Source organism: Corvus kubaryi, unplaced genomic scaffold (assembly GCF_017639235.1).
Source record: "Corvus kubaryi isolate FWS band 111438036 unplaced genomic scaffold, C.kubaryi_AGA036_p1.0 76, whole genome shotgun sequence".
Lineage (NCBI taxonomy): Eukaryota > Metazoa > Chordata > Aves > Passeriformes > Corvidae > Corvus > Corvus kubaryi.
The window spans coordinates 786,604-797,517 of NW_024582063.1; the positions used below are offsets into that span (position 1 = coordinate 786,604).

Genomic DNA, 10,914 nt, shown 5'->3' on the forward strand with positions numbered 1-10,914 from the left:
TCTCCTGCTTTTTCCCTTTTGCACTTCACAGACTCCTACCGAGGGTGTCTGACATTTTGCCTTTCAGGGCAGCCTTCTAATTGCCTGTATAAGTGGAAAGTCAGGTGCCCAATCCACATCCCAGCAAAGGTGATAATCAGGGAGCTCCTCTGGCTTTGGCTGGCAACAGCTGGAGTCTGGGAAAGGAGAAGCCAGGGCAAAAGGGAGGGGGGAAGGTGGGGAGGTGACAGGGGTGGCAGGGAGTATGACAGAGATCCTGCAGGACTTTGATGTTTTTAGAGGACTTGAGCTCCTCTGTCCACTCCTGGAGCAGTGTGAACAGCATCAGCACATTTCAGAATAAAACAGAATTAAAAGCTCATCGTGACTGCTGCCTCTGGCCTGTGCTCTGGAAATGCTGGGCACTCCAGAGATGCTGGGCTGCCTTGGTTTCCTATGGTTAAACCAGCAGGTGCAGAATGGCCAAGAAACAGTTTTTAACCATGGCAGGAGATAATAAATTATCTGGAGATGCTGGGCACTGGAAAGTCATGTCAATAATCCACAGCTCTCAATATCCTTTTTTGACAATTGCTAAAAAATGTTTTGGGATATTTTTGTTTGGGTTTTTTTCCAAACCTATTTTTAAATTTCGTTTTAAAGATCCTCCTGATCTTTATTTGTGTGTGGGTTTTTTCTGTTTGCATTTTTCCTTCTAATTTTCTCAGTTATGACAAATCTGCCTCTTTGAAAGCCTGGGATGCCTGTATCCCCTTTGAAAGTCTGCTCTCTGCTGAAAATGAATGCACTCAGTTCATAATCGTTACCTCCCAGGTGACTGCCAACTTCCAGCCCAGTGGTCAATAGCTCTGCCACCTTATGAGGTCTCAGCTGGTTACTGTACGATGGATACAGCATCTCACTGGCCATAACGTGCCATCTATAACCACCAGACCTCAGAGAATTGTTTAGGTTGGAAAAAACCTCCAGGATCATCGAGTCCAACCATTAACCCAGCACTGCCAAGCCCACCACTAAGCCATGAGCCACATCTACCCAGTTTTGAAGTACCTCCAGGGATGGTGATTCAACCCCCTCCCTGGGCAGCCAGTTCATGTTTTCACTGAGATGTGCAATGTTCCCAGCAGACGTTTCACAGGCTGGCTGGCCTGTGATATTTCTTTCCATATAGCCCCGGCAGGTCCTTCAAGAGCTCCTTGCTCCTTTCTGCCCTGCAAGTTTTGTGCAAATTCCTGGCTCCTTGTGCCTGGTTAGAGGCACCCAGTGAAGGCAGCAGGGAGAAGCAGGACAGGCAGCTCGTGCATTCAGGCCACCGGGACACTTTCCACGCAGGCACAGCTTCTGGCTTTAAACCCAGACTAACTGTCCTGGATTTGCCCAGCCTCTAGCAGTGCTGGAAAGCAATGGTGCCTGCCCAGCCCCTCCTCTGCAGCTGGGTGAGGTCAGAGTTGTCACCTCCCTCCCTTCAGGTATCATTAGGCATGTTAATCTGCAAAGCCACTCTAATTGCTCAGCTATAGTCAGAGCCGAGCCAGCTGAGGTGGCAGTGCTAACTAAGAGGGGTGCAGGCACTGCCATTTCCAGTTAAATGTCTTGGAGGAAACCTTAGGATTTAAAAATAGCACCTTCCCGAGAATAGGCATGGCTACAAATAAACCTTTCAAACGCCAACCTTCTCCAGAAAGCTAAATGTTGCGCAAGAATGAGTTGCGGGGGGATCAGAAGGATTGATTGTGACAGTCACAGGAACGGGCAGAATGGTGTAAAGGTGACCCAGTGTCCCTGCTCCGCAGCAGCACCGTGTGCCTGCACCCGTGGGACTCGGGTCAGGTGCCCTGTGCCGAGGGGCGAGGCTTTGGCAGCACTGCTGGAGCCGGACACATCCTCCGCGTCAGTCCAGTGCCACCTACAGCAGCGAGAGCAGAAGCTGCAGCACTCGGGAAACCAAGGGAAGCAATTCCTGCACGCTCCAGCAAAAGGGATGTTCACGAGTGGCTTTTGAGCAACTTGCTTATTTGTAGAGGTGAGGACAACGGAATGGAGCCTTTTGGTTGAAGGCTGGCAGCTGTTGTGTCTGCTGCTGGTGATATTCCTAAACCTCCACCAGTTCTTTCCCTCTGTGACCTGCCCTGTTCCCTGCTGGTTTGTGTATTAGATGTACTTCTTTCATTCCAGGGAAGAGATGGATCCGTATGAAGTGAGGAAAAGCCCTCCCTCGGGCTTGTGCCAGTGTTTTCACTGATTACTTTTTCTCAGTCAGTAACTCTGAGATGCCAGTGAAACACGAGGCAGTGCTTAGGTGTTTGAAATAAATGCATTTAAAATGACACTTCAGAAGTGTGACTGAGTCGCACCACTTGCTTTTTGGGGAAGTGATTCCGTGGGAGGATGAACCTTTTCTCTGGGAAGATATTCACAGTTTTGGTGCATTTACAACCAGAAACATCTTTGAAATCCAAAACTACATAAATACACAGGAAAAGACAGACACAGGCTGCCAGCTGCATTATCCTCTGGCCCTGGACCAGTAAGATCACCTCTATTGAGGCCATTCTGTCCTACAGAAATAGCCCATAGAACACTGGAAACATTGGAACTGTTTTAGTTTACAATTTCTTTTTCAACTGTTGACTCTTCTGTTCTTGTCCAAATTCTTAGAAAGCTTCAAGCACTTCACCTACTTGTTTCACATCTGTTGAAGGATCAGTCCAAGTCCTGTTGTTATCCAGCTGTTTTCAAAAGGATACCCTTTAAACATGTGAAAGTCCTGAATTGTCACTGAGCACCCCTCTGGCTCTCCAGACACAATAATGCTCTAGGGTAACCTTTGATGTGGGCCCATCCCAGAGCAAGAGCTTGCTCCTTTTTAACTCAGCAGGAGCTAAACAATTCCCAAACAAACTTGTGAAAATGTGGAGCTGGTTCAAGGTATAGCTCTTGTCCTCCAAGACAGATGTAGGGCATTTCTTTCAATTCTGGCACTACTGAAGATGCAGATCATCACTGAAGTGTTAGGTGCTACTGGTGGTCTAAAATATTCCGATCTCTCTTCACCAACCGGTGTTTTATGTAATCCCGCTTCCTTTGTGCTGGCGCAAACTTGTTAGAGCCACACCAGGGAACTGATCTGGTTTCACAAGGAACCCACAACACTAAAGGCAAGTAGGTGACACATAGGGTAGGCTTGGACGTGGCTGCATCAGTGCAACTGAAGCAAGAGAGCAACTGCAGGGAGGGGAAATAACTTGGGTAAGGGTTGTTGCCCAGACACATCATTAACATGGTCAATTCACTTTTGTCCCACACTACCCATCCCATATTAGAGGAGTCTCAGTGTGCTCAGAGCTAAAGGCTCTCCTCTCTCTCACTGTCCCTGCCTCTCAGAGAGCTGGTGACATCAAAGGTTTGCCATCCAGGCAGGGACTGCCAGCATCTAACATCCCCAGCCAATGGATCTACATCAGCAAAACTTCATCATGCTAAGGTGACCTCCCAAGCACCCTCCATCCCAGTTTCCTAATGAAACATTCAGTAAACACACCCATTTCCTTTCTACACAGAGTCCACTTGTCCTGTCACAACCTCCATATGTGATTTGCAGGGCCTCAGCGTTTCTCTCCTCCTTCCAGAACACTGTGGAACAGATCCCCAAGCACTGTGTCTATGATGATATCCTTACCACCTGTCCATCCTTTCCATAACTCCTTGGGATGCTAACAAAGCTTGTGGATGTGAGTTTAGAAGCTGGGAATACTCAGTTGAAAGGACACCAAGAGCTTTTATTTAATGACATCAAATACACATGCAAAAAAGGTAAATATTCTCAAATCTAACCAGAGGTTTTCCCTTTAGGGGGCTTTGCAAATAAGGATGGCTTGATCTGGTCTCTAGACAGACCCCTCACTGAAAACAGCCTTGCTGCTCTTTCCTTCAAAGTGCCTCCACATTTCAGTCCCAAAGACATCAATCCCATCTTCAGCTTCTCTAGACCCAGGGCTTCCAGTTCTGCAGCAGAGTTGAACGCCAGCAGGTCTATTGGTTCTACCTCCTGAAAAGAGAAAAATGTTTGAGAAAAACAGGAGTTCAAAAAGCTTTTGGACAACACTCTCAGGCACATGGTGTGATTATTGGGGCTGTCCTTTGCAGGACCAGGAGTTGGACTTTGATCCCTGTGAGTCCCTTATACCTCAGAAGATTCTATGACTATCCCCAGGAAAGTTCAATACTCCCAGGAAAACTGAATTCAAAACAACAGTTCACCATCGTGCCCAGCAGTTCAGTAGCTTAACCTCAGCTTCCAGAGGCACAGCAAAGCTGATAGCCCCTTTTTAGCCTGATGCAGAATATAACCAATATACCTCCAGCAGGAGCAGGAAGGAGGATGAAATGGTTTTTCTAATTCAGTTACACTATAATAAAAGAAATAGATATAAAAGCACCACTTTTTCAGTAAGACTAACCCAAAGAAGTTCTGAAGTTCACACCTCATTCTGCTGCAAAAAGAAAATATGGACTAAAATTTCATCTGGAAAGGGAATTGGTATATTTGCAAATTGATTGAGGGTAAAAGGGACCTCTGCAGATTGTCTAGTCCAAGCCCAGGGCCTTGTCCACAAAAGAACATGGAATAGATGGGATAATTCAAGCGCTGGAATTTACTAACACTAAAAATGACACCAAAATCTAAGCCCATGTTGTTCAATATCTAAATGCACATATTGGTCTTATAGTCTGTACCAGAGAGACTTCAGAGCAAGTAATAACAGCAGTGGGAATGAGTGTACCCCATTATGCACTCAGCAAAAACAATTCTTGCTGGCAGAATCAGAACCTTTGTCCTGCTAAGCATACAAAACCCCAACTGGTTGCCTCATTATTCTCACCCTACTTCTAAAAAAAATATATTCATCAAGGATTCCTATAAAAATATTTCCACCTGCAATAACAATCTGCCACAGCATTGGTGGAGTTTCCTGTTCTAGGAATAGGAAGTCTCGCAAATACTGAGCAAAAGGTAAACAGTGAAGAATGGTAAACATCCTGTTTAAAATTTGCCAGCTCTAATGGTACAGTAGATGACAAGGATCTAATTGATCAGATTACATCTTTGGTCTTTTTCCCACTGAACTGTGATAAACTTTCACACATCAGAGTTCAGTCACTGCCAGTGGCTGACTTTCCACCCAAGGTGAAAAAAAAAATCCCAGTAACTCGCTAGCCTGAAAAAAAGAGCTACACTTTGTTTTATTGCTAGAGTAAGCCCAGATTCATCACCCTCACAAATCTTTAACAGTAATATCATGCAAGAACCCAAAAAGCACAAGTATTGGCACCCTTTGCTGCCAAGTATCAGTTGGGCTTTCATCAGTGGTAAAAGCTACATTGCTGGAGCTTGCTTGCTTCTTCAGCTCTAAAAGCAGCTGAGGACACACCACATTTTGTACTGCTTCATACTTACTGTGCTCTGTGACTGGTTTGATTCCTGTGCCTTAGCAGGAACATTTTCTTGCTCTTCTTTCTGAGCTTGAGTCACTCCATTTTTTCCTTGGGCCTCTTCCTTCAGGGGCTCTGTCATTTTACTGTTTTCTTCAGCCAGAATTTCAGCCTGCCCTGTGCACACCTCTCCTTGCAGATCTCTTCCAGAACCTTCTGGCTGCTCCAGTGGTTTCTTGCTTGCACTGGTAGATGGACTGTCCTCTGCTGAAGCCACAGAGCTGCTTGAACACTCATCGGAATTTCCAACACTTTCATTGGATCTGCTGCCTGATGGACAACTTCTGTCAGATGCACAAGGGGAGTCATCCTTATTGTCATCCTCACAGCCTGAGCCTGTGGCCTCATCCAATCCTGGCCTGGCAGAGGGAATATGTTACAAATTAACATGCATCTATTTTAACTTTTTTTCTTTTAAATAAGTTTTTTAATTGCCACATTTCTCTTTCCAAAACCCACTTCAGAGAGATTTCACGACCTACTCTAACAGATATTTAGGTTAGTTTAGTTAATGGAAGAGCTGTCGATACTGAACAGGACCTACAAACCCCCAAAACAGGTATTACAGCATTCCCAATACAGAAATGACTGGAATCCTTGACTTCTCTTTCATGTTACATTAGCTGAAAGATGCCAGGGGAGAAAAATAATCTTTTAAAGTTCATTGTAAATAGAACTCATTAATGAAGAAAATGACAATGGGAAGTTGTAGAGTACAATCATTTATAAGGGGTGGGGGAAGAAAGTGTCTGTTTTTGCAAATGAAATTTATCCGCTCCACCTGGGACAGAATTATAGGAATGCAGTAATGTTTACTTTCAGTTCTTTGATTTAATCAGTTCAATTTTCTTATTTCCATTTCAGTCTACATCTCAGACTAGATTCTGCTTACTTGGATGTACCTATAGTTTCATCCTGTTCAAGGCTTAAGACTTGAGTATAAAAACAAGGTGTAACTCTTACCAAGGACATTTTCTTTTTTCAGATTTTGTTTCATTCTTTCCAGGCTCACCGGGACGTTTCCGACTCTTGCCACTTTCTGATGACACTGCTTTGCTGGCAATAACCTGCAAGCCTTCAAAACAAATTTGAAAGTGAACTTCATCAGTACACGATTCATACCTGTCCTAAGTTCTACTTATCTTTTCACTTCAGATGCAATTTGAAACACTAATGGAAAGAATCACTATTGCTGATATAGACTCAAAACTTGAACATAAACTCAGTAGCAGCAAAAGCTTTCCTGCATGGATTTACTAAGGCACAGAGTCAATTAAAATTGGATTCCTGAACTGAACTATCAGGTTCTTCAACCCATTCAGCCTCAAGTTTCACTATCTAGCTGACAGCAAGGGAACAATATGGGGATAAATAAAGTAACTACAAAGACCAGGAAGCGAAACAAGGTATTCTGTAGTTGGATCCAAAGTCAAGTTTTTATGTCCAACCTCTTTATAGTTTCACTGTGTAATTCTTACAGCTCAACTAGCAACACCACCTTCACAGAATTTGGCTGTTATGAGGTGACCTCGCAAAGCAAGGTGAAGCATCACACTGTTCAATAAAATTTAACACACACTTCAGACAAAGAGCAAAAATCAAATCAAACAAATTTCACTGGAACTTAAAATTTCATTCAATTGAAAGAAACCAATTTTTCTGCACATTTTCCTACTGGAGTGAGGCTAGAGAGGCTCTTAATCTGCTGCAGGCTGTGAGGCCAGAGTGAGGGCAGGCGGCAGTACCGATGCGGAGCGACTCCTCCTGGCGCTCGGCCATCTCGCGGTACTGCCGCTCGTACTCGGGGTCGGTGAACGTGTGCCGCGGCTCCGCCAGCTTCCGCTGCAGCCTCTCCAGGCGCCGCTGCTCCTTCTCCGCCTCCCGCTCCGCCTGCTTCTTCACCCACTCAGCCATCCTGCGCACAACAGAACCACCAAAATGAGTGCTTCCAGCAGCTGCTGTAACAGCAGTTCGCTGCTTGGCAGTTACAGAACGCTTCCACCACCTGCTAGCATGGGAGACAATGGGAAAAGACAACGGCACTCAGGGGAAATACCGAGGGAACAGACATTCTGCTACAGAGAAGAGAGTAGAGTTTCTTTTGAAAGCCAGAAACAGCAGTTAAGTTCACACATCCCCAAGACTGTGGTTTTGCAGCTTCAGAGAGAACTGTGAGAATTCCAGACGAGGAATCCAAGAGGTGCAGAACAGTCTCTCAGATGCAGGCCACAGTAAAATCACATCTATTTTGCCAGGAGAGCCCTGTTGGCTTCCAATCCACCTGCACTTAAGATTTCACTTTTGCTCTTTTTAGCATTCAAAATACCATTCCATTACTACAACAGGCTGTCATTTGGCCTCTTTTGGTAACAGTGAGCTACAGGATCAGGTTATTTCATGACTTCAGCTTCTGAGAAAACGCCTTACGCTTTTTCGTGGTTGACATCCCGCAGTCTCCTTCCACTGAGATCCCGACACGCCTCTCTGTTTGTCGTCTTCTCAATCTGAGCACCAAGGGCTCGCAGCATCGACCCAAACCCTTTCAGAGAAAGAAAGTAATCAGGAGTTAGCTAAACAGAAACAAAAGGAGATGAGCTGGCACACAACAGAAGAATAATTATGGAAAAAGAATACACAGAATTCAGCCCTTTCCCTCAATGTAACTGAAGTAAAGTTAAAAGTTGCACAGTGTTAGTGCTAGAGAGTCCCCCCAACAGAGTTCTATACATTCCTCAGCCACTAATTACTCATGGCAAGACTGTTAATTTCTCTCACTCAGTCCCACCTTACTCTGTCTCCAGCTGAAGAAAGATCCTCATTTAACAAGTTCAGAGTGTGGATTAATAGCAACAGAATTCTTCATGCAACTGCAAAGTGCCAAGCACTGTTTTTGAACTGGAAACTGAAAAAAATCTGTACTTTTCAGCGCCCTAAAAGGACCTTTAAGGAGTGCTATAAACAGGCCAGGCAGCCTGCTGTACCGTGAGGCAAAAAAAAGTATTGTGTTCAGCTAATAAACACCTTCAGTAACACAGTTAAAATACTTCATCAATATAACGAGTACAGCTTAGGTTGAATTCTTTAGTTCTTTGGCTACTTTGGCATCTTGGCCTTTATACGTTCTTTTTTAAACAAGAGAAGATAAAATCAATTAGGTCACATAACAGATGCAAATCACAGACTATCTGTGCCTGAAATACTTGTCCTAAGTGACCACGAATGAAGCTTCAGAGCCTAAGATGACAGGTCCTTTTCAAAACAATTTCAACTCTGAAGTCACTTTGGTGCATGTTACAGATTTCTACTAATAGGGATAAGCTGAAAAGGGATGTGAGGAAGATCTGGACTGCAGCTTCCCTGGTCAATCCTCAGCTTTGCACGTACACTTTGGTTTCAGCTCTGAGACTTTGTCAGTCACACACACAAGAGATCTGCCAATACCTGAGGACTCCTGCTATCAGTATAGACTATGGCACAGCAGAAGTTTTTTAACCTAAGAATCTAAAAACAGTATAAACAACAAACCTCCTTTTCCACCACAAAGCCTTGGCTCCAGGCTATAAACGACTCCACTCTGCAACTCATCTTCATCACTGGCCAGTCGCCCGTTACACTTCACATACAAGCTTTCTTCTGGGATGTTCTAAAGAAGCAGCAAAATTGAGTCAGATCCTTGAGGCAGAGAAAATGAAACATTCTAACATAGCAAATCATTAAGCAGTCGTGTTTTCTTCCTTCCAGAGGGGAGCAAAAATCAGACAATCTGAAAAGCATGAACACTCTCTGCGGTGCTTGTTTTAATTCCTGGTCACCAAAGGATTGAACGCAGTCTAAATCAACTTGTAAACATGAACGGGGAAAAGCAATAACATGGGGAAAATTCAGAAACAACTTGTGATGAACTGACCATAACCTTCAATCCCTGCCCTCCAGTGCCACTGGTGGGAAGGAGATAGAGCCTGGGCAAGAGGGAAGGGAGAAGGGAAGTGTTTTCAGGATTTCTTTTACCTCTCATAATCCTGCTTTGATTTTGACTGGTAATAAACTAAGCTCATTTCCCCAAGTCAAGTCTGTTTTGACCGTGATCTGCTGAGAGATCTCCCCGCCCTTATCTCGACCTTTGACCCTTTTTGTTCCGTTTTCTCTCCCTTGTCCAGCTGAGGAGTGAGAGAACGGCTTTGGTGGGCACCTGGCGTCAACCCACCACAATGTGTATGTGTATATATATACACACACATATATATAATGCAGATAAGGGGCTACAGGGCTCTCTTACAGCAAACCCTCCTGCTCAGCGACAGCAACGCAAAGCAAGGGCGCACAGGTGGGCATCGCGACCGCCCTTCAGCGGGTGCCGGAGCAGCCTCACGGCGGGCGGGCAGGGCCGCGGGCGGCCTGCGCGGCGCCGCCGCCATCGGAAGCGCAGCGCTTCCCGAGGCCGGAGGGCCCCACACCCGCCTCCGGCCCCCCACTCCCCCGGCACTCACCAGCTCCCGGGCGCGGTCGCGGCGGAGGCAGAGCACGGAGCCGCCCCCGGGGGGCAGCGGCAGCGGCCGCACCCGCGGCCCCAGCGGGTCCCGCACCCACAGCGGGCCCGGCCCCGGCGCCGCCATCGCTCCGGCTCCGCGCGGTCACGTGACGCGGAAGCGGGCGGGGCGGACAGGCCCCGCCCCCGCTCCCTCAGCCCCGCCCGGCGCCTCTCGGCCCCGTTTTTATCTCGTTTTGCAGTTTGGGGTTTCTATGTAAACGGCTGAAGGCGAATCCAGGGAGCCCTGCCATTCCAACTCGCGGAATTCGTGCAGCCCGCCAGGTCGTAAAGCCCTTCCACAGCCCGTCACGGACCGAGCGGCGGGAAGCGCGCGCCGTGGCTCCCACTGGCGGCGGCAGCGGGAGGGCGGGAACGGGAGCGCTCGTGCCCCCTCAGGGAAGGGAAGGGGCAGCGGCGGCACCGCCGACCGCCGCAAGTGCAGGAGATGCAGCGGAGATGCGCGGCCCTGCATCGGCCTGTCAAACACGGTGCGAATTTCACGCAAGGATTTGCAGGGTGATGGGATCAGTCTCCGTGGATTCTTCGCCTTGTTTACTCGCCCATGCGGTTTTGCATAGGGATGGGAGCAGGCGCAGAGCTCTGGTATCTAAGGACGATGCGCCTGGGTCGGGGCAATCCCAGGCGTGAGGACAGACCGGGAGATAAATTTATTGGGAGCTGCCCTGCGGAGAAGGACTTCGGGGTTCTTGTGGGTGAAAAGCTGGACATGAGCCGGCAGTGTGTACTTCCAGTCCAAAAACCAAAGACATCCTGATGGGCTGCATCAGAAGAAGGACAGCTGGCAGGCCAAGGGAGGCGTTTTGCCCCCATTCCCCTCATGACACGCCGCCTGAAGGGCTGTGCCTGGCTCATCCTCAGCACAAGAAGGGCAG

General features: G+C 47.0%; 1 protein-coding gene across 1 annotated transcript; it reads right to left on the minus strand.

Moving 5' to 3' along the window:
- Window positions 1-3,758: 3,758 nt before the first annotated feature.
- On the minus strand, window positions 3,759-10,125 carry SDE2 (SDE2 telomere maintenance homolog). The gene is made up of 7 exons (XM_042051706.1): window positions 9,981-10,125; window positions 9,019-9,136; window positions 7,921-8,032; window positions 7,239-7,408; window positions 6,457-6,568; window positions 5,459-5,852; window positions 3,759-4,048 (listed from the first exon to the last, which is right to left on the minus strand). The coding sequence occupies exons 1-7, from the start codon at window positions 10,104-10,106 to the stop codon at window positions 3,830-3,832; spliced, it is 1,251 nt and encodes a 416-aa protein (XP_041907640.1). The 5' UTR covers window positions 10,107-10,125; the 3' UTR covers window positions 3,759-3,829.
- Window positions 10,126-10,914: the final 789 nt, after the last annotated feature.